Below are 23,331 nucleotides of genomic sequence, written 5' to 3'. Positions count from 1 at the left end.
TTGGCATTACTTACCTGGCTTCCCAATGTGAAGGTCACTGCCATTAACTAAGAGGGGTGAGGCAGTGGGGAGTTGGCATGGTTCAGAGGCATAGCCAATCAGACGCTCCCACTGTTGCACCCACATTGTACCAGCGTCCCTGTCACCTCCTCCCTCTCCCTCTTGGTTACCAGGAGCAGCATCCACATTGGAAAGCCAAGTAAGCAATGCTGCCCTATGCTGCTTGGCCCCACTGACCACTACTGATACTTGGGGGTTCCTTAAAAACCCTGTGACGTTATTTACTTGGGCTCAGTTTCCTCTGTCTGTCTTCTCTCAAAGCACAAAAAAATCCCACCGTCAGTTTTATCCACTCAAAGGATGTAATAAAAAAAAGTGTGACATTATTAAAATGCTAAAAAAATGTTTTAAAAACCTGCCCAGTTTTGCCTAAACTCCATTGCCTTCGACATTCCAGCTGTGAGTTTCATTCTCTGTTCTTGCTCTCTTTCAGTTTCCTTAAGTGTTAGGGGAGGGGGGGGGAATGAAATAAACTAGAATCCATCTAAACAAATGGGGCGTTTTAAATAGAGCTCTACACCATTAGCTTTAAAATTCGCTATAGAGGAGACAGCTCTAGAATAATTTTTTATGAATAAAAGCATAGAATTGCAAAGCCTTGTAGCTGTATAAATTAATTTTATTCAAGGAGGAAGTGCATCTCTCTCTCTCTCTCTCTCTCTCTCTCTCTCTCTCTCTCTCTCTCTCTCTTATGTGCCTGAGGTATATTTCATAGCAAATGAGAGAGATCATTAAAAAATATATATTTATTGCAATCATGCCAAATATTACATGTGAATTCACAGGGAAAAATGAATTCATTCCATTTAAAAAAACTTTGAAAATGAGCATTTTCTCTCTCTCTCTTTTTTAACTTTTCTTTGGGAAGTGAAACTTTCAGCACGAATGATTGACATTTACATATGAATAGAAATGTTGAAACTGCTGTTCTTTTTTATTTACTGTGTTCTGCTCCTGTACATTTCAGTTTGCATCGACTTTACTGTTTCTAATGCAGAGCTGCTTTTACTGGGGTTTTAAAAAAATGTATTTGGGATTTATTTGTGGTGTTTATTCATCAGCTGCTCTATGCACTTTGCAAACTGAAGGGTGTCCTATACATTCAGACATAACTAAAGTAAAATAATAGGATTTCTTTATCTGTTTCAGGGAGCAGTAGCACCGTATCAAAATTTGGTTGGTAAAAGACAACTGAGAGGGGTCATTGGATCGGAATACAGTTGCTATGATTATTTAACATTCAAATTAACTGTCTATTTGGCACTCTACGGGACAAAAAAGAAACACAGGATCTGGACAGCATTCGACTATTTTAAAGTGTCAGCAGAACTTGTGCGAAAAACCCGTAAGACTGCATATATTTTTAGCATTTTGTGCAAGTCCACAACTCAGAAGGGACATGGGAGGAGCTGTGGTCTAAACCACAGAGCCTAGGGTTTGCCGATCAGAAGGTTGGCGGTTTGAATCCCCATGACGGGGTGAGTTCCCGTTGCTCTGTCCCTGCTCCTGCCAACCTGACAGTTCAAAAGCACATCAAAGTGCAAGTAGATAAATAGGTACCGCTCTGGCGGGAAGGTAAACGGCGTTTTACTTACAGTAAACCAATGTGCATTTTTGAAATATAGTCTGTCTAGAGAAACTGTCAAGGTTGGAAAGCAGAGCAACAATCCAACTAAAAGGATTGGGAAAACATCCAGTATTAGAATTATCCTCCCCTCCACCTGCGGGTGGCGCTGTGGGTTAAACCACAGAACCTAGGGCTTGCCAATCAGAAGGTCGGCAGTTCGAATCCCTGCAACGGGGTGAGCTCCCGTTGCTCAGTCCCTGCTCCTGCAACCTAGCAGTTCGAAAGCATATCAAAGTGCAAGCAGATAAATAGGTACCGCTACAACAGGAAGGTAAACGGCGTTTCTGTGCACTGCTCTGGTTTGCCAGAAGCGGCTTAGTCATGCTGGCCACATGACCGGAAGCTGTACGCCGGCTCCCTCAGCCAATAAAGCAAGATGAGCACCGCAACCCCAGAGTCGTCCGCGACTGGACCTAATGGTCAGGGGTCCCTTTACCTTTACAACTCAGAAGAGTGTTTTTTTTAAAAAAAATTAATGGTATTAAATAAAGGACTAGAAATCAACAGCACTCTGGTTTTTGGTTTGTTTTGTGCTAGAAGAAGAGCAACACAGAGCTTCAACATGGTATTTTGTATACGAAATATAACGTACATACCTGTGGTCCTGGACTTCCAATGGGTCCAGAAGGGCCAGGTTCCCCTGATGCACCCTAAAAAAATGTTTTTTCAGAATGGCATGTTAAACGTCTGACTATATATCAATGAAAAATGTTCCTGCTGGCACAGGACCTTGGTGACAGGACCCGAGTCCAACCCTCCAACATTCCCCCTATCTCCAACTGAGCTACCATGGAAATCTCATTCTCTGGAGGCATGCAGAAACTGACTCAACCAAATCTTCTTCTCTTGCTTTGAAGTCCAGCAGCAAAGGTGCAGAACCCTCTTCCCTGCCACTGCCTGAACTCTCCACACCTCCAATCCGGGGGGGGGGGCTCCTCCTTCTCTAACAGAACCTACCCTCCCTGTCCATCCCGGCTGGTGCCATGCAGCCCATGACAGCTCAAGCTGATGGGAGATGTAGTTCAGCAGCATCTAGAGAGCCAAAAGCCCCTGGCCCCTTGCTACCTGTACATCAGCCTTCCCCAGATGTTTTAGACAATTCCTGTTATCCCTAACCAGCCATGCTGGTTGGGACCTATGGGAGTTGTAGTTTGACAACACCTTGAAAGTACCAGTTGGGGAAGGCTCCTGAAAATGATTCATGTTGACATGTAGGTAACAGAGCAGCAGAGACATGAGACCCGTGATATTTTTATGTTAACACTTTATTATTCAGACTTCTGCAAATACACCGGCTGTATGAAGCAAACCAAGAATAAATACTGGAAAGAAACCACAGTGACAGGTTTTAGCTGTACTTACTGGATCGCCCTTTTCTCCTTTTGCCGAAGGCTCTCCCTATGACAGAGTATAAGCCATCTTAATATTTACATGGACTGTATTACATGAAAGACCCAAATGTGTAACCCACAACAATCGGCACAGGAACACAAGAGCTAACCGCCAAGGCATGTATAAGCATTGTGCTGGCTTCAGGAAAAGGAATAGAGCACAGAACAAAATGTTGTAACCTAATGCATCAGGGAAAACATTCAGAGGACATATTTCTATCTATGCACAAACTACACATGCAGATTATAGGGTATACTTGGACAGAATGGCAACATTTAGTTATGCCTGGGCTGTTTGTGAGTGCAAACCATGCTTACTGCCCAGCCAACACATGCAGGCAAACAAACCATGACACCCCTAAATCCCTGAGTGGCAAATTACATACCTTTTCACCTTTTGCTCCTTTCAAGCCCATTTTTTCTTGATAACTCTTGTAATAAAAAAGAAAACAATATTGTTAAGGGAGGGGGATTAGTTCAGATGTGGGGGAAGGGCAGTTACCAAAGGGGCGAGCAGGTAGGTGAGTGAAGCCTCTAGTGATACACACAGAGACATGCAGGCACCTTCTGGTCCATGGGGAGGAGGAGAAAAAATATTAAAAATATTAAATAAATTAGAAACATATGGTAGTAAAAGTGAAACAGAAACCACACACTTTCTGTCGGGGTAAAGAGGAAGGTATCCCAGCTCTTTCAGAAAGTATATACTAGTACTGAAGTTAGCCTAATAGCTCATTCAGTAGAACATCAGACTCTTAATGTCAGGGTTTTGTGTTCGAGCCTCAAACTGGGCAAAAAATTCCTGCATTGGCTTCCGGGTTCAGCGCCAGCGCCGATCGGCGGGGTTTCGTCTCGTCTCCGAGACGGCCCGTCCCTGCTAGGAGTGGGGAGGGCAGCGAGAGCGACGCTGCGCCCCTTAGAACCTCGGGAAGGGCGTCCCGGGGGCAAATTTGCTCGGCACAGCCCCAATCCGGACTCCCCAACCCTTCGGCTAGCTCTAATAAGAGCTCCGGAGCAAGGAGGGTAGAAGTCGCGGGGGCCATTTTGAGCGGCAACGTTATTCTAGCAGGGAGAAGCTTCAAGCCGAAGGCGGAGAGCGCTGGATTCTTCCGAAAATAAAACGATTGGAAACAGACTGTAAGTAACCTCACGATTTGGATTATAAAACAATTTGGATCTGGGAGAGAGGGGAGAAAAGAGGAAGCCACCCCCCCCGCAACAAAAGAGACAGTAAATAGAAACCCGAAGCCGTAAACAGAAGATTTGCAATTCAAAAGGATCCCTCAAAGGCATCAAAGAGAATCTCCCCTTTGATGCAGGGTGAAAGGGGAGAGAAACTGTGGTTGCCCTGCAGCAAGAGGTAAAGACTAAGAAAAACCTTTCTTTTCCTCGGGAGCCGGCAGCCCATACAACCCAGTGAGTTGATCAGGATTTTTAAGTCAATTTTCATTTCACTTTGTATTTCTGGACTTTGTGGAATTTCTTTTTTGGTCTAAATGTTTGTGAAATGTGAGTTCGAACTTTATTGTTAATAAGACTTGAAGAATGCAGCCAGTTTGTTAAAATGGAGTCGAGAAAATAAACTGTGATCATATTCCACCCCACGTGACAAGTTTTGACCTTGGCAGGATTGAACTATGTCAACAAAAAAGTGTTCCCCTGAGTTCCAGCGGTCTGTTTTGACCTTAATGTGGGAAACAAGAATAGAATTATGTCAAGAGGAGACACGACGGCAAGAGTTACAGCAACAATTTCAGATGGTGATGGCAGAATATGATTTTTTAGAAGATGAAGCTTTTGACACTGAAAAAGATGAATGTGAGAATGACAATGATGGTGACTGTGATTTGGAAGGAAAAGAGGAAGATGAGGACTGTGATGATTCAACACAAAATGAAGCACACCACGAAAAAAATGATGACTTTACTCTACAAAAAGTTGGATGGAGTGCCCTGCCTTTGAGGGGGGCACGATTGGTATTACTGGAACTCCAGAACGCCCACAGGGAAGAAGGAAAAAATATGCAGAGAAGAGAAGAAATTCAGGGGTCCCGTATGGTGGCCTGGATGGCAAAAGACTGTAAACAGGGGGTGGGGTGAAGGGAAAGTGATGTTGTGATTATAAGGATGGATTAACAGGTTTATAACTGGTCTGCTGATTATGGAATTTGCTGGATTGGGGGGGTGGAGCCGGTAATCGGGGATGTAAGGTTAAATTGAGAATAGTTATAGTTTTAAAAGTGAATGGATTTTGGAAAAATGTGAAAATATGGAGGCTTATAGAGGGAGTAAAAATTAGGCACGGGAAGATAAAATGGGAGTTTGATTTTTCAGTGATTTGAATATTAGATGAAAATGTTAACAATTGATTTATAAGTTGTATAAGATACAAAGGTGTATTTTTATAAAGTAAGAAACTGTTGCAGATGATAAAAAAGGGATGAAAACCGGGGAGGGGGGGGAGGGGAAGCCCACAAAATATGGTTTTACAATTATGAATGTAAGAAAAAATTTTCTGTTTTGTATTGTTTTTTTCTCTTTTTTTGCCCTTTCTTTTTTCTCTTTTTTTCTATTTCTATTTTTCTCTTTTTTTGGTATGACAATAGATGGTTGGATGGATGGCCTCCTGCGTACTGCCCTGGTTTGCTGGAGCTCCCTGGTGGCAGGGGGGGGGCTTTGGGGTCAGGGGAGGAGGACAGAAATCCAAGCATAAAATGGACCATCTCTGACTGTTCACATACATGGGATACTTCTGTGGCAGGGGAGGACCCATGTGGGTGGGTAGGAAGGAGGTGGAAAAGGTGTTTATGTATGTACCGGTTTTTTTTTTTGTATTTTGTAAAATTAATAAAAAGTATGTTTAAAAAAAAAAATTCCTGCATTGCAGGGGGTTGGATGAGATGACACTCATGGTCCCTTCCAACTCTATGATTCTGTGATTCAGAAATTGGAGAGTTTCCGTCAGTCTATAGAGGAGAGCTTTGCAGCTCTTCCAGAAAGTACAGGTGAAACTTGGAAAATTAGAGTTTCTGAGTTTCACCTGTATACACTACTTTGACCAACATCTAGGCCAAGGAAATTCTTAGGTCAGCCAATGAGAACATGCCCTTGCTTTTGGAACTTTGTCCATAGCCTGTGCAGTTAAGAAAATGCTTTCAGTTTATCTTAACAGGTATGACACCTGTTGTGTATCTTTGGAAAAAAGCTTCTTCAGATATGTGCCCAGATTAAATTAAAACCAATCCTGGGCAATCTGCTCCAAGTCCCCTATTTGAGCTGTAGGGAGACTGGATAGATCTTTCTTGTGGCAGTCCTGGAGTCCTGCTTCAGTCATTAGAGTAGAAATAGTGGAGACCGAATGAGTGGCTCTTGTTTCCTCATTCCCCACTTCTATGAAAATAGCTTTAAGTCTAGCCTCGATAGTTGGATCATTCCTCACATGAGTATTTGGATGTATAACCTCTGAACTTTGGTTCTTTGGTTCATTTTAAAATTAACAGACTAGGAATCCTTAAGCAAAATCTCTGTCTCTTAATGATACCAGAAATAAACGGTAAATTGCAAGAACTCAGGCCAGAAGAAATTGGATTTCAAATAAATCTCCACAAGGTTTTATTTGTGTGATGAGTTCAAATAGGAATCAATCCCAGTATTGAAGGCAAATAAAGAAAAATTCCAGTAAAATTCAGGACAAGGCCCTGTCTCGACTATTCTTCATCAGCTGGAATATTGAGAAATTAGAAATGAATCTTAGAATAATTCTCCTTATAACAAAAATTTGTTCAGATCTCTAAACATAAAGTTTTATCATATGTAAAAGACAGAGAATATGTTTAAATGCACATAACAGGTATATCTATGAATAACTAACCTTACATCAAAATTACATTCTGTTTTCTAAATAAAGAGTTAAATTGCTTATAATGTACAAAGATAGCTTGTCTATGCTTTTAATGATAAACTATCTTAAAATAATAATCCTTATTTCAGGAATACATGTAATTTTCTAAAGACGAAGTTATATCACTTATAATAAACAGGGGTAGCTTGGATCATTTCTCACATGAGTATTTGGATGTATAGTCTCTGAACTTTGGTTCTTCGGTTCATTTTAAAATTAACAGACTAGGAATCCTTAAACAAAATTACCAGCTCTTAATGATACCAAGCATTTCCAAGCTCTTCATTGTAACCTCAACACGCAGCATTGCATATAAGTGTACTTTTCAGAACAGTATGTGCATTTTATTTGCTCATTAAAAGCACAATTGGGAGGGGAAATACATCAGAATGACAAAACAGGAAAATGGAACAAAACAACGTTTTCAGAATGTATATAAATTTTAAATATTGGAAATTTATTCTAATGGAAATGTTCCAGTTCAAGAACTCCATATAAATCACGCAAATGACTTTGCATACACAAAAGAAACTGTTAAATGTGAATCTATTCAAAGTACCAATGGGCTCTCTAATGGTAAAGATGTGAGCTTCAAACGATAAAACAGCTGGTTATAGGCAAAAATTCCTGCAGGAGAGCTAAAGGGAGGGAGTCAAGGGCTAATTCACACAGCATGCCAAGTTGATTGTGTGAATTGGCAATAACAGAGGTACACAGTTTGTTCACTGCAACCAGAGTCTACCTGCACAAGTCCATCGAGAGTATTCAAGATTGGGAAGTGGATAGGGGTGAATGCCACATAAACAATGCTATGCCTTAAGACTTGCCACCTGAAGTGGAGTGAGTTCAACCCTGCTTTCTCTGCAGGGACCAGTGGCACAATTACATTTTCCACAAGGACCTCAATTCATGCAGCTAATCCAGCCATGTCTCTGTCTGTCATGCATATGATATCAGGTGGGTGAGGTTTTGGGAAAACAGGCTTGCAAGCCAAATTCAGACCCATGCTGGGCCAAATTTGGCGCAGGACTGCAGGTTCCCTAACCTTGCCATAAACCTTTAGCATCTGCTCCTTTCTAAGAGGAATTATAAAGACACTTTTGTGGTAAGCAAATGTCAATAAAGCCCAATTTAAAGTGAAACATTAAAATCCTAATCAAAGCTTTGACTTCCATTTATTCAAATGAACGTCTGAATTCTAAGCATGCTCTGTTGAAGCAAGCTGGAAGTTTCAAAATGTGAGGGAGGGTGGAATGGGGAATAAAGAATCTGAGAAGTATGAAGTTGGTTCCTTCCTGCTAAACTAGCAAGGAAGGTAGGATTGGAAAGGTGCTTTGTAAGAAGAGAGAATGGAAAGCTGGATTCCAAACCACCTAGCAGGAATGTCAGGTCATGTTAACATTAACATCCAGAGATGGCAAGTTTTGAGCTGAGGCCTATGAATGCAGCTTTATTTTAGACTGCCTCACAAATCCGGAATGTGAGATAGCTTACTTAACTCAGGGAGCACCTACATGTACAGTTTTATGCAATACATCTCAGGATTGCACATACTAGGAGGTATGAAAATTTTGGAGGCAGTACCATAGAAGCATTTTGGGTGCATCGGCCAGGGTTTGATGAATATTATCTTTTCTGTCTGATTTTTACGATGGTGGTTGTTAGGTGAGAGAGAATGGAACAAAGCATCTGCAGATACCTAGTTATGATGTAGGTGGGAACCTTTAGAGTTCCCTTTCTGACTAGGAATATATTCAGCTTCAGAATACAGGAATACGTTCAGCAAATTCTAGTGCAGAACAGGAGCCCATTGAGTCATGCGACTATGTAAGAATGAAACCTTACCCTACTAATTACAAGTTTATTGTTGGACCTTGGAAAACTTGCTAAAATCAAAGGAACAGATCTGACAACCAATCATGTGGGCTTATAAAAATCTGAACATTGTTTGAATATTGCATGAATCCCTTTACCATATAGAGATTTAAATACATTACACATACACCTCTTTATCTTGGCTTTTGACACTTGAAATGCACCTTTTTTTAGGACCCATCCTATTTCTGTGTTTGTAAGTTGTTTTAAATTGGGACTTTAGGGGGAAGGGTGAGTAAATAATAGTAATAGTAATAGTAATAGTAATAGTAATGTGCATTATACATATAGGAATTAATTTATTCTTAGGCTCAATGATGGGAAATTTATTGGCCACATAACATAATTTCAAGAGAATGGTGATGTTTATGTCAAACATATGAAGACCAATCACTCATTTTAATGGTTCCTTAACACCCAGAAAGGACAAATTGTTCTTCTAAATACTGCTAATGTGATATACTGCTCTGAAAATTCATCACCAGGCTTGCAGGATCAGCCCTGCTGTGAGTTGAAACTTTGGTTCCAGAGAGTCTAAGTATTTAAATCTGAGGTTTGGATTGGTGAGTCATCTTCCACCATCCTAAATACTAAACTTAGTACTCCTTTACAAGCAAGTTGCTTGCTTGGAAATAAGTCATTAAATGCTTTGCCCTGGGCGGCAGAAATGAGGAGTTTGCTGATGCACTGTAAGAGGATTTAAAAGATGATTAATTTCTTGAAGGCAAAACAGCTGGCCCATGTTTGGCCAGAAGATATTAACTGGGAAACATGAGATGACTTAAGAATTTGTAGAGCCTCATGGTAGTGAGAAACATGAATCTTGCAGACAGATGTATATCAAATCCTGAGGACCTCCACTGTGGTTCATGTCACCTGCCACAAAGTTAATCTTAAGTAATGTGAAATTAGATGGCTACTAAAACTGATGCCAAGTACACCAAGAAAGATTACAAGAAACAAACTATTCGGGGTGGGTGGGGTGGGGGAGATATCTCAATATCATTAGTTGTTCCATACCAGAGAATGGTTTTGGAGACATATGCAGAAAGCAGCATTTCAAATTACTCAAACCCAGTGGGGTTCTAGACAGTAAAAGCTACAGCACAATGAATATGTATACTGAAGGCTGCAATCTCATGTGAACTTTCTTAGGAGTTCAGTCCCACTGATCTGAATGGACCTGCTTCTGAGTAGGCAAGCTTAGAATTTAGGGAAATGCATTTTATTCAGGGCTGTCTCTTGTGCAGCTGATAACTCAGATCCATTTTTTTCCATGTGCACATTGGTGCAAGAGTGTCCACAGAGGAGTGCTTTAGATTTTCTGCCTCTGATTCCTCAACTAATGTTTACCATCCACACTAGAGGGCAGTCCTTGATGGGATGTGTGTACATGGTATGAACATGCCCCCTCCCTTCAATTACTAAGTTCCCAACCTCTCTTACTTTTTTCAGTTTGGGAATGTGTAAAACAAAATCCCCAAGAACTCTGCAAGAATGTTACCAACATGTTTCACAATGGGCAAAAATGAAGGGCTGTGCATTTGGGGATCTGTTGGCGGGATGGAAAAATACACGAAAAATTAATCTGCAACAATGAAGGAGATTCTTGCAGAAGATATCCCTTGATCTTTCACTAGAAAGGTTGAGAAAGTCCATCCGTATGCTTGCTTTCCTCCCTCCCAGATTATGGCTTTCTAAACAACGCATTATGTAACCCAGACATTTAGCAAATATTTAAAATCTTGGGCAAAGATGTCAAAAAGCTGCAAAGTTTCTCCCGCCCTGCCTTCAAATGTGTAAACTGAAATTCTAGTCAATTACAAATAACTCAGCCAGTCCCATATGCTCCTACTTGCTCCTTCCACATTCCCATCTCCCTTTACTCCCAGTTAATTCACCAACCGTCTTATGCTACAACACTCTCCTTTCATCAGTCTGTGTGCCCTTCCCATGCCAAATATATATAGGCTGGATATAGATGAATTTAGAAGTTGTGCAAGCACATATATCTTCCACAATGTCCCATGTAAAATAACTGCCCATACCTGGTAAAATGGCCCTTTAAAGGAATCTTGAAGTGCTATTGCACCTGGAGGACCCTAGAAAGAGAAAACAGTTAATTGTGTCTGGTCAATATAATATTTCTGGTTCGACAAAATAGCGTACTAGGCATTATTCATTTATTTTAACTGAATTGAAAGTATCACCACACAACTGGAGATTATATATATTATATGAAAAATTGTCACAGGCCAGCATAAAAAAATATGGAATTTTGCCATTCATCCTTGTGCAGGGGTCACGCTAACAATCTTCTCTGTATCATTCAATTTTAGTATGAGTGCTGCCAAAACAAGTCCAGTATCTATCCATGAAAAAGAAAACCTGTTGAGTCTTACCCAAAGCAGATTAAATTTGGAAGACATTTGATTACTGTCTAAGGTCAACAAAAATGCAATTAACATTAATCTTAGTCTGAATCAATTTTGTCAGGCTCCATAAACATAAAATGTTCTGGCTTAACAACTTTAATGTTGTAATACTACATTAGAAAGAGAGTGGCGGCAAACTTCCAATAACTTCTATAAGACATATCAAATCCCCAAACTTTCTGCTCCTGGTAACACACAATATTTATTTAGCAGTGAAATGCCTCACACGGTCAGACCAATAGTCCATCTACCCCAATACTATTTTGACTGGCACTAGCTCTTAAAGCTGGGATTGAATCTGGGACTTTATATATGCAGAGCATGTGCTCTGCCACTAAGCTGAGGCCATTCCCCTTAATGTGATAATGCTACAACAGAACCACAGTTCAAGTGAAAGTATGTTGATGATACAGTATACTGTAATGGTGTCTGTCTCTCTGTGTGTGTGTGATTACTGCTGTTTTTAGTATTTTAAATGTTATTGCAAATTCTATGGTCTGCCTTGGCACCTCAAACTTTTTTTGACGAAAAGACAGTGTTTTAAATAAATATACAACTTACAGTAAGCCAATGAGCATTTTTGAACTATAGTCTGTCTAGAGAAGCTGTCAAGGTTGGAAAGCAGAGAAACGATCCAACTAAAAGGACTGGGAAAACATTCAGTATTAGAATTATCCTCCCCTCCACCTGCGGGTGGTGCTGTGGGTTAAACCACAGAGCCTAGGGCTTGCAGATCAGAAGGTTAGCAGTTCAAATCCCCACGACAGGGTGAGCTCCCGTTGTTCGGTCCCTGCTCCTGCCAACCTAGCAGTTTGAAAATACGTCAAAGTGCAAGTAGATAAATAGGTATCTGGCGGGAAGGTAAACGGTGTTTCCGTGTGCTGCTCTGGTTTGCCAGAAGCAGCTTAGTCATGCTGGCCACATGACCCAGAAGCTGTACGCCGGCTCCCTCGGTCAGTAAAGCGAGATGAGTGCCACAACCCCAGAGTCGTCTGTGATTGGACCTAATGGTCAGGGGTACCTTTACCTTTACCACCTGCCTTATCACAGAGCAAGACGATTTCCCAGGTTAAGAGGACCGTCAAATTCACGAAAAAGAAGCGGACGGCCAAGGGAATTGAAGCTAGTCCCAGCACAATTCCTGAATTTCAGCAGAGGACCACCCCAAGAGAGCCATCCTACTATGGAAGCTTCCGCACTTTGAAAAGATCTAACCAGGGCATGCCAAACAGGATTAATCATAGCTGCGGCCATCAAGGCTCAGAATTACAAAATGATAAATATTTATAACTATGCAAATATACAGACTTTTTAAGGACCAAAGAGAAATAAAACAAATGAGCCTTGCAAAGCAATTTTTAAGCAGCTACTATGTAAGAGACAGAAATAGGGAGGGAGAGAAAGAGAAATACAATTCAGAAATAAACCAAGGGACACTATCATATTTTGTTGTTTATATTGGTCTTATAGCCAGATAATTTTAAAATATCCTTGATATATTATAAGGCTCCTGTCAGGGGATGGAATACAATTGGTGTCACTCCACTGAAAGAAGACATCTGTCAACAGAACTGGGAGGGCGATAATTTTGGGCAATTTAATTTCCTTCTTGCAGCCTTCAAATGCACACATATCTTCTCTGTTCAAAAGGGTCTCCCAATCCTCCAGAGAAGATTCTGGAGGGAGGGAGGGGGTTGCAGGGCAGAGGAAGAATAACCAAACATTGCCTGCCTCCCCATTTCACCGACCGATGCTTTCGTTAGAGGAGCGATGTCAATCAGGATTCCACTCAGTGTTTTCAGTTCAGAGTCCTTTGTAAGCACCATATCATTAATGCCTACTCTTAAAAAGATAAGCAGGTGCATTATAAACAGAGAGATTATGATCTTCAGTGTCAAGCACTTGGTCCCTGAACCAAAGGTCATGTCCAACTCTTGGTGACCCCATGGACCATAGCACGCCAGGCACTCCTGTCTTCCACTGCCTCCCGCAGTTTGGTCAGACTCATGTTGGTAGCTTCGAGAAAACTGAAGAACCATCTCGTCCTCTGTTATCCCCTTCTCCTTGTGCCCTCAATCTTTCCCAGCATCAGGGTCTTTTCCAGGGAGTCTTCTCTTCTCATGAGGTGGCCAAAGTATTGGAGCATCAGCTTCAGGATCTGTCCTTCCAGTGAGCACTCAGGGGTGATTTCCTTCAGAATGGATAGGTTTGATCTTCTTGCAGTCCATGGGACTCTCGAGAGTTTCCTCCAACACCGTAATTCAAAAGCATCAATTCTTTGGCGATCAGCCTTCTTTATGGTCCAGCTCTCAAGGATTACCTTAGATCAAGGATTACCAGCTCTAAGGATTACCTTAGATCAAACAGCACTTCAATTCTAAAACCTTGTCACAACACAAGTGTTGCAACCAAAGCAAGACCATCTCCATTTTTATAGCTTTAGAGAGGGACAGAGAAAGAGCAAATCACAAGAGGGTGTGTAAAGAGAAGTATTATTAAGAGCATGCAAAGGAGTGGCCTTTAAAACAAGGGTATAAACAGGAAAATGCATAGCTAGTTGAGGTTTGGAAACACCTGACTTTGCAGTTAAGCTGACAGTAAGACTGTTTCACTGGGTGTGTGTCTTATATGTCTAACCTATATGACTATAAAAACTGTTTGTAAACAGAAATCAGGGTTCTGCCTCTGATCACTTTCCTGATCGCTTGCTGTATCCTTTCCTGTTCGAGCAAGAAAAAACTTTGCTTTTAGAGAATTCTTGGGTGTGTCACTTGTTGTTGGTGGTGAGCAAAGGACTTGGCTGTGCAACAGACTTAATCAAGTGAGATTTCTGCCAGGATAACCTACTTAAGTATATTCCTCTCCAAAGCCTCAGTACAATAGATGGTCAGATGGGTGCAAGCTCATGGATTTGAGCCTTGTCTGAATGTATACAGTGGTACCTCAGGTTAATTGGTTCCGGAAGTCCGTACTTATCATGAAGCGTACCTAACCTGAAGTGAACTTTCCCATTAAAAGTAATGGAAAGCGGATTAATCTGTTCCAGACAATGAAAATCACCCCCTAAAACAGCAATTTAACACGAATTTTACTGTCTAACAAGACCATTGATCAATAAAATGAAGGCAATAATGAATGTACTATACTATAAAATAAATAAGACAGTATTGTAGATGAAAAAAATTAACATTTACAGTGGTACCTCGGGTTAAGTACTTAACCCAAGTGAAAAGTACTTAACCCAAGTGGCGATAGCACGCATGTGCGAAGCGCCGATAGAGCACGTCTGCACATGCGCGAAGTGTGCAGAACACTTATGCGCATGCGCGAAGCGCACAGATTGCTTCTGCGCATGCACATGCGGCGGAACCCGGGAGTAAACACTTCCGGGTCTGCGGAGTACTTAACCTGAAAGCACTCAACCTGAAGCGTACTTAACCCGAGGTATTACTGTAGTGGGAAAGAAAAGCTCTATATGTACATGTATGTACTTCTCTATTTTAATCTACTTATTGAAGATGTAAATCTCAACAGCACCCCCATTCAAAAAAGTATGATTATTCATACTTCATAGGTTTAAACATCACAAGGTTACCTGTCATTCAAAAAGAAGACACCCTATAATTTGGCACATTCTGCTATTTTGAATGTTTTTCAGACTTACCACATACCAATGAAATATTAATTTAAAACTAAGTTTTGATATGTGTATAGAATAGTGAGGCGAAGGGTCCAGACTAAGTTAGTTTCACTTTGATCTCTGCTTTCTAGCAGTGGTGGAGTTGTTGTATGTATTGATCCATGGGGTCCCGGAACACTGTACATTAATCAATGTTATTTATAGGAAACAGGCAGTACTGGTGGCATTATGGCAGAAGATAATTTTTGACATTTCTTCACAGGACCAAAAAAAGGAACATTAAAAAGCAGATAATTTATCTGCCTATCCGGAAAACATTTTCTGAGTCATATCACTTCCACCCACTCCATGCCCTCTTTGGTAAGCAGAGCCACACACCCACCCCAACTCCCTTTCCACCCCTCTAAATGCTTTGCAATGAAATACGGAGATCTTTTAATGCAACTGCATCAAAGAGAAGCGGCTAAGAGCCACAGAAGCATAATATTTGTGTTGAAAGGATGAAAGAGGCTACTCTGAACTTTTGCGGCTAAAGTGAACCCAATTCTCCCCAAGCCCAAGTTTCTAGGCAGCACAACTTGCTGGTTGCTCCCACCCCCACCCACCCAAAATCAGTGAGGGCTGGGCTGCAGAACTATGCATTTGCCTACTTGGGCCCACCTTATTTCTGTGACAAATGTAAATAAGCATGAGGTTCTTGCTGAAGAGGCCACACAAGGTGTCAGTAACAGCTGGCAGAAGCTCAACTGTCATCTGTGGGCTGCTATTCTAGCGGTGGGAGAGCTGACAAGCAGAGCTCTCTACCCACCGGCTCTGTTGTGACAGGCCAGCTCCATCAAGCCTCCTCTCCCTCAGCTGTCATGGGGGGGTGGGTGGGTAGCCATTTCATCAGGCTGTCTCAGTAGCAAAGATAGGAAGCAGGGTTCATTACATCCACTTTGCTGGAGGCCCAGTTCCAACAGGCACGTCCTGCCTCTGAACTATGCCAGCTGGTCAGTATAAGAACAACTGTCTAGAAATTGGTGCCGGAGTTCTGAGTTTTATTTTCCTCTTCCCTCCTTGTCCCCTTTCCCTTGTGTGCTGTATTTCCCCCCCCCCCCAAAAAAAAAATTGTTTGAATGCAAGCCTGAGGGGAGGGGGTGCCTTCTTTTGATTTCATAAAAGCTGCTTTGGGAGCCCTTTTGGATGAAGAGTGGAGTAAAAATGCTCTAAATAAATAAAAATAAAAGAAATAAAGGAAGGAAGGAAGAAACCTTGCCCTGCCAATGATGAAAAATTAATAAAATAGCAAACAATAGGGCCCAATATGGGTAATTCTTCTCCAATACACATGCAAGGAGAAACAAAAAATCTCTGCAATACTCATACCCCCATGAACTGATCTTATAATGCCTCTGATATTCTGTTTACTATCACTTCCAGAAACCCTGAAAGGATGACAATCTTTCCAGAAGCATTGGAAATGAGATTTCCAAAGCAAACCACTAACTACTTAACATACCTGTTGTGGTGGTATATATCTTGGATTATGTATATATCTTGGATTATGACAGGATATAACTACAGTGGTCCCTCGGGTTACAAATGCTTCAGGTTACAAACTCCACTAACCCAGAAATAGTATCTCAGGTTAAGAACTTTGCTTCAGGGCGAGAACAGAAATCATGCTCTGCCGGCGCAGCGGCAGCAGGAGGCCCCATTAGCTAAAGTGGTGCTTCAGGTTAAGAACAGTTTCAGGTTAAGAACGGGCATCCGGAACAAATTAAGTTCTTAACCAGAGGTACCACTGTATACAGAATTAATATACAGACAAGGGGGGAAATGAAGGGCTTTTTGAAAGGACTGCAGATGGTGTTGAAGAAAAAAAAGAAGGCTGAGTATTTAAGCTTTTCAATGACAATACACTAACTATGTTTCTTGAACACTTATTAAGGCTGCAATCCTACAAAACCGTACATGAGAATAAACCCTGTTGCACTCTACAAACTTATTTTTCAGTAATCTTGCACAAGATTGTTCTTTTTTTTTAAAAAAAAACTTTTACAGCACAATTTCACCAATGCATATTTTTAATGATGCATTTGGGTGGCATACAGCTAAGATGCAATCAGAGCAGACCTACTGAAATTAATGGATCAAACTTGGTCGTGTTCATTAATTGCAATAGGTTGAGTAAAACATAGTTGAATACCACTCAACTGCTTACATTTCAAGAGCTGCAATGAAAATTGGGCTCTAAATGAACATTTGGAAGGTTATTATGGTTGCTGTGCATAACAACAAAAAGATACTTCCTTTACAAAAGAATACTAAAGCAATATCATGTGAATGGAAGATGTGTGATAAGGGAAATGATTGTAGCAGGGCGTATATGGATATTCTGAAATAAACATTGTTGTATGCTTGAAACATGGTGATTTGCTCTGAAATGTGTATTGTCAAAGGGAAAGACAGTTAAGTCAGTGGTAAAGCACACGTATATTCTCTGGCAACTTTTGCTAAAAAAGATCTCAGCAGGACTAGGAAAGGGGGGAAAAACATAACCCATGGGTGGACAAACAGAAATCAGCAGCAACAAGTTTGCTTGCAAGTCTCTTTAGAGTGTGGGAGTAGAAGTGCTGGTCCACCATTTTCTTCTCAGAATATTTTTTTCCCCTTAACTAGGCCTCTAAAAAAAGATTATGAGTCATCTGAGCCCCCAGTAATTTCTCTAAACAAAGACTACTTTTTGTAATCTAATTAAACATTTCTGCTCTAGCCTTCTGTGCCTTCAAATATAACCACCAGATTTCTCTCTCCATCATGCAGTCCACATCATTGTTGGTCCACCACCCATGAGATGGCAGGCTTTTAAAAATATTACAGCATGTTGGGTAGGAGACATTTATAGGGCTGTAAAATTTTATTCCCCTCTCCCCACTGCTCGTTATTGTTATTTTTCTGAAAACCAATAAAAAGATGCAACAGTACAGCAACACTGTCTGATGAATTTGCAAGAAACCAGAGGGAGTGCTGTAAAAAGGTGCTCTAGTAAGCATGTATGGGTGGTGTCTATTTTCTGAAGAAATTATGTAATAAAAATGTGCCTTTCCAAAGCTTTTTGGAACAGTTCAAATATCTAACTACTCCAATGAAAGGTAGTTTCACTTGCTCTTTGATTCTTATATTGAGGGACCAGCTTTGAAGCTTTCTAAGTACTATAATGAAACTGTTCAATGAAAAGCTTTCAGTACTGTCTATGAGAATGTGGATACAGAATCACTAGAGGGAGCTGCTGTTCTATTTTTTAAAAAATGAACTTCTTGAGTATTTTTCCCAAGATGAAATACCACACACTAAACTGAACACGGCTGAGATCTCTAGCAGTGAAATAATGGAACAATGCTCTAAAACAACACAAGTGAAAAAGAAATCATATCTAAGAGTTTTGCAAAAGGGAATGCCAATTCTTGTTCACAATTACTGAATTTTTTTATAAAAAATCTTTTTAAATACTCTAAGGTAAAAGAAAAAGAAATGTCAAAGAAGTAACATGATTCTTAACAGAAGCAATTAATATTCTTCATGACTTCTGTGGAATCTGGATTTGGTCCAGCGAGAATTAGAGTAATTTTAGACATTTCAAAGTAAGTAATAGCTCCCCTTAGTAAACTACCAATCTGCTCTGGTCCAATCACGTGGTGCCTGAAGCCGCTTGCTCTTTGACAAACAAGAAAATAGCTCTGAAATCATTCAACATTTGTGGGGGCGCAGAGCAGAGAAGTCCCAGTGATCAAGGGCTTACAATAAAACAAAACAAAACAAAAAACTGATCACCTTAACATCAGAAAACAGCACTGTGCAAAACTGAATTTGGGTTTATCTATTACATTGTTACATTTATATCCTACCTTAACTGTAAGAACCTCAAGGAAGCATGGTTCTCTTTGAGTTTATCCAACCGTGTGAGGTAGGCTTGGCTGAGAGGAAGTGATTGGCCCAACTTCACAGCTGGATGGGAATTGGAACCCTGGTCTCCCAGGTCTTCGTCTGACACTCAAACCACTACACTGCACTAGCTCTGCTCCCTACATGTCCTCCCACATATGCTGCCGCTGTAACACTTTTTACCAAGATTTAATTTACTGCTAGCTGAATGCTTTCCATGCTACTTAAGTTCCATGCTTTTAACTAAGAAACATTCCCACGGGAGGCAGTGATCGCCCCCAACCTAGATGGCTTTCAAAGAGGATGAGAAAAATTCATGAAGGAGAGGTCTGTTGATGGCTATTAACCATGATGCCCACGCTCTGCCTCCACCACTGGAGGCTGCAATGTTTCTGAATACCAGCTACTGGAAACCACAGTATGGAAGAGTAGTCTTATGCTTGATCCTGTTGGTGAGTTTCCCACAGGCATCTGGTTGGCTACTGTGAGAACAGGATGCTGGTCTAGAGATGGGTCAATGGGCTGATCCATCAGGCTCTTCTTAGTTTGGACCATTTGTGAAGATTTACGATTGCTCACCCCTGAGGGACCTAGACAGACCTACACCCAGAAACCTGTGCCTTGTAAGTGCATCAGAAAGAATACAGAAAGTCATTACACCGTATAGCGGAAGTGAAAGTCGGAAATTAATGGCAGCAGGGGCGGGGAGGCAGAGTGTGTGTGGAGAATGGGTGGTTGGTGTGCGGAGAATGGGGTGGAGAACCGTGTATGGTTGTTATCTTGTTTAAAGTTGAACCTCCTTCGTCGTCGGTCAGTCTATAACTACCACAACGTTGTTAATCATGCACATTCTCTTTTCATCCATATTTACCTGCTAACTCTAACCCACATATAAGTACATTACTGGCCTCTTTCAATTTATCATCAATTCAAAACCCACCCACCCCCCCCAGGTCTTTGCTCATGGTATGCTGCTTTGCTGTTTTGCAAAGCTCTCAGTTTGATGAAGCACCTTTTATTTAAAAATCTAAATGAACTCCCGCTTACTCCTGAATGGTTTCACGACAAAAGCATTCAGAGAAGTAGCAGAAGAGAAGCTGTGGTGCCAAAACATTCCGATCAGATCAGCTGATGTGAAAGCAGCAGTCTAAAGAATCATGACTATTATCAGCTTGAAGAAGGTGAGAAGAATGAAAATGAAAGCAAAATGTCAAGGGTGATCAGACAGTTATGTACAGTACTATGAATCACCCATCAATTAGAAGAAAGTTTAGAGGTGTGTGTGGTCAATGGTTTTCACCTTTTTAACTTTTCACAATTTTAGCATCTAATGTGAAAAATCATATAAAATGTCCCTGTGTTATATGGATTAAACTTTAGACGCCATTTTATCCCTAGAATTTAAAAACAAACAAACCAGTACATATTTAATGCAAGAAGACCAAGTGTTACACCATTTATAATACAAAAATAGCTATTATTATATATGTAATCATTTTTTTAAAAAAATCTCTGTAAGGTTTGCTACCAGTTGACTACCTAATACAGCATTAACTCAAACTCAGAAGATTTCCATATCACCTTCATACTTTTTAATACAAGTATATATTTAACATACCTTAATCTGCCAGTGTATTCCCATTTCACTAGAAATTTTTTCTTCACGGATTTTGCCTTTAAGTTATAACTGTATTCCTGGAATAGTGTCCATGTGTCTATGTCAAGCAGAATTATTATCCTCTTGTTTTTCCAGGTGATAAATGGGGGCACTGTTTGGGTCACTATCTCAGTTTTCCTTTCCTGAGATATATAGTTATGTTGTTTGTTCTTTTTGCCTTTATTCACCCTTTCCTTTACAGCTGTAATTTTTTACTGTCTCCAGCAATACTTTTGTTGCAAAACAGACAAGATTCCCTGTAGCTCTAAAGGAGATGCCCTGTAGAATATGGATTTCTGCCCATCATGTTCCACAGCCAAGAGTGGAAACCAATCAGACAGTAACATCTGATATACAGAATTACAAGCCTCCTGACATCAGTCCTCTGGGTAAGTAAAGTGGGTGTCCCATTTAGGGACATTCTGAGCACCAAATTCTCACATACGCAAGGCATCACAAATTCCGGTCATCGTCCCCTTTCTCCCTTGCATGGGCATGTAGCACACCAGATAATTACAGGGGAAGGGAGTTCTTGTTAGGATCATCCTACTCTCGTGTAGGACCCTGGCAGACACATGCCCAGCTGGCATGTTCTCTCCCTCCTGGTCTGTTGTTCAGGAGCTTCTAAAGTTACTTTAGCCCGAACATAACAGTGACTGATACCAAAAAGCATCAGCACACTTACGATCCTGCAGAGTATTGGCAGTTTGTGTAAGAGACTCAATAGCTCAGTATTTTGGCTAATCTACTTTATTTACATATATTACACTCGGAGCATTCTGCCTTAGCTCCTTCCACTTTCTCATCAGACAGCAAAGAGGGAAAGAACAAAGGACAATAGTCCCACTTCACGGAACAGAGTAATACCAAAACATCCTGTCTCCGTCACTTCCCACACTGTGGAATGGAAACATACATCGTCATGTGATAGACAACAATCCCGTGACTGCAAACACGGAGCAGGAATCCTAACAGTTCTCATGCACACCCAAACCCCAGCCCACTCTGCCCCTACTGCCCAGCCAAAGAATGCAAAGTTCAAAGTCATAGGTGTTTGGGTCACCATGTATGCCTGTGCATGCACACTCAGCAGTGTGGTAGTGGGGAACAGAATTCTGTCATTCCTCATGTAGAGCCCCCTGGTATGTGGCCATTGCATCCACATGAGTATAAACAACACATTAATTCTAAATGCAGAATCTCTGCAAAACCGATAGGACTTGTAGCATGAACTCCATTACTTTCTATCACTACATTTATTTAAAAGATAAAAACCTACCCCCCAAAAAAGAAGATTCACAAAAGAATATCAACACATTCTTTTTTAAAAAAACAACAGTAATTTTTTGTGAAATATAAATCCATCTACTAAAAAAGATACATCTAGCCCTTTGTATATTCCACGTGTTTGTGTGCTTTCAAAGAACATAGAATCAAGGTGGTATTTTTTGTGGGGGGTGGAATAGAGATTTTCATTAAAATATTAATGCAAAATGCCATCCTTCCAGAGGCTGCATCCATTCCATGATTTGAGGAATTTCCTTGAGAGGCAGATACGTGAGCAAGCTCACATTCCAAACCATACAAATCTAGCAATGAAGGAAACAATCCCCAAATGCTTAGATCTGAATTAAAGCCTCTAGTGATGCGTTATTGCAATTCCTTTCATACAGTTTTGTATTTCTTAATCTTCTTTAATTCTTCAGCAAACTCATTTGATCTACAGATGAATGCTCTTTCCAGCATTGGTTATAATCCTCTCCACCATTCGGACCATTGGCAAGCTCACCGTGCAGCCCTTCATCTTTTGCAATTACCCCTCCGAGACAGAAATTATCCCTTCTTAAGCACACAGCATCATCGGTTTGGGTAAACTAAATTAACAATATCCCTCAGATAATGTACACATAGCCGGCTTCTTGAATTACTAACCAATTTCTTCCCATTTACACTGGAGCTTCAGAAGTTGTGTTCCTTTCCTATTAGTCCCTTACTCCACTCCTCTACGAGCATCTGCAAAATAATTTATTTGCCTTGTGGCTCAATTGCACCGTATCTGCTTTGCATACAGAAGGCTCCTGGTTCGGTCCGCAATACCATCAGGTAGAGATGGGAATGTTCCCTGTCTGAAATCCTAGAGAGACTCTGCAGTCAATGCTGAGCTTTAGGGAATAATGGTCTGCCTCACTATAAGGCAGCTTCCTACACTCCTATGCTTTTTTCTGTGCAGTTGTAAAGGTAAGATACTGCAGAGAAAATAAAGATCTGATGTGCTCTTTTAAAGCTACCATTGGATGATCCGCTACAAATTCTTGACCGAACTTAGCATCACATAGTGGTTACTCACAGGCGGTCCTGGTGGCCCTGCCTTTCCGGGGAGTCCTGGCTTTCCTCGCCGTCCCTGTATATAAAGAAACAAAGAAACAGATAATTACTAGAAGAATAAATGAGTGTTAGGAAGAAAGGCTTGTTAAGGATAAAGCGGTCTCATTTGTTATTTAAGAAGCAAGAATGTCTGCAGAAATTATTACTGGAAAGATTCAAACCTGACCCTGTGCTACAACTTTAGCTCCTAGACTGCTAACGAAGTCTTATACTGCTGCAGCTAAAACACTCTCCTATCATTCTTGAAAGGCAAGCTGAGTAATACCCAAATACCTACCCCCAACCCCTTTTACACCATTGATGGTTTTTATTCCTGCAGACAGGGCCCAAACTGGTCTGTTTATCTTCCCACTACAGCAGTACCTATTTATATACTTGCCCTGGTGTGCTTTCAAACTGCTAGGTTGGCAGAAGCTGGGACAAAGCGACACGAG

The 23,331-nt window shown here is 40.9% G+C and overlaps 1 protein-coding gene and 1 pseudogene across 2 annotated transcripts in view; both read right to left on the bottom strand.

Moving 5' to 3' along the window:
* The window catches only part of COL19A1 (collagen type XIX alpha 1 chain), a 175,447-nt gene that overhangs the window by 38,969 nt on the left and 113,147 nt on the right, over nt 1-23,331 (bottom strand). For both annotated transcript variants that reach the window (XM_035109681.3, XM_088665845.1), the window contains exons 17-21: nt 22,860-22,913; nt 10,902-10,955; nt 3,465-3,509; nt 3,050-3,085; nt 2,284-2,337 (exon numbers count right to left, since the gene is read on the bottom strand). In XM_035109681.3, the coding sequence (XP_034965572.3) occupies nt 2,284-2,337; nt 3,050-3,085; nt 3,465-3,509; nt 10,902-10,955; nt 22,860-22,913 (243 nt within the window). The remainder of the gene's footprint in view (nt 1-2,283; nt 2,338-3,049; nt 3,086-3,464; nt 3,510-10,901; nt 10,956-22,859; nt 22,914-23,331) is intronic.
* Nucleotides 11,118-11,212, bottom strand: LOC118083282 (U6 spliceosomal RNA; annotated as a pseudogene).

This window comes from Zootoca vivipara, chromosome 3, assembly GCF_965207765.1.
Source record: "Zootoca vivipara chromosome 3, rZooViv2.hap1.1, whole genome shotgun sequence".
In the NCBI taxonomy this organism is placed as follows: domain Eukaryota; kingdom Metazoa; phylum Chordata; class Lepidosauria; order Squamata; family Lacertidae; genus Zootoca; species Zootoca vivipara.
Note: the sequence above shows the minus strand (reverse complement) of the source record. Positions and strands in the feature narration are given on the sequence as shown.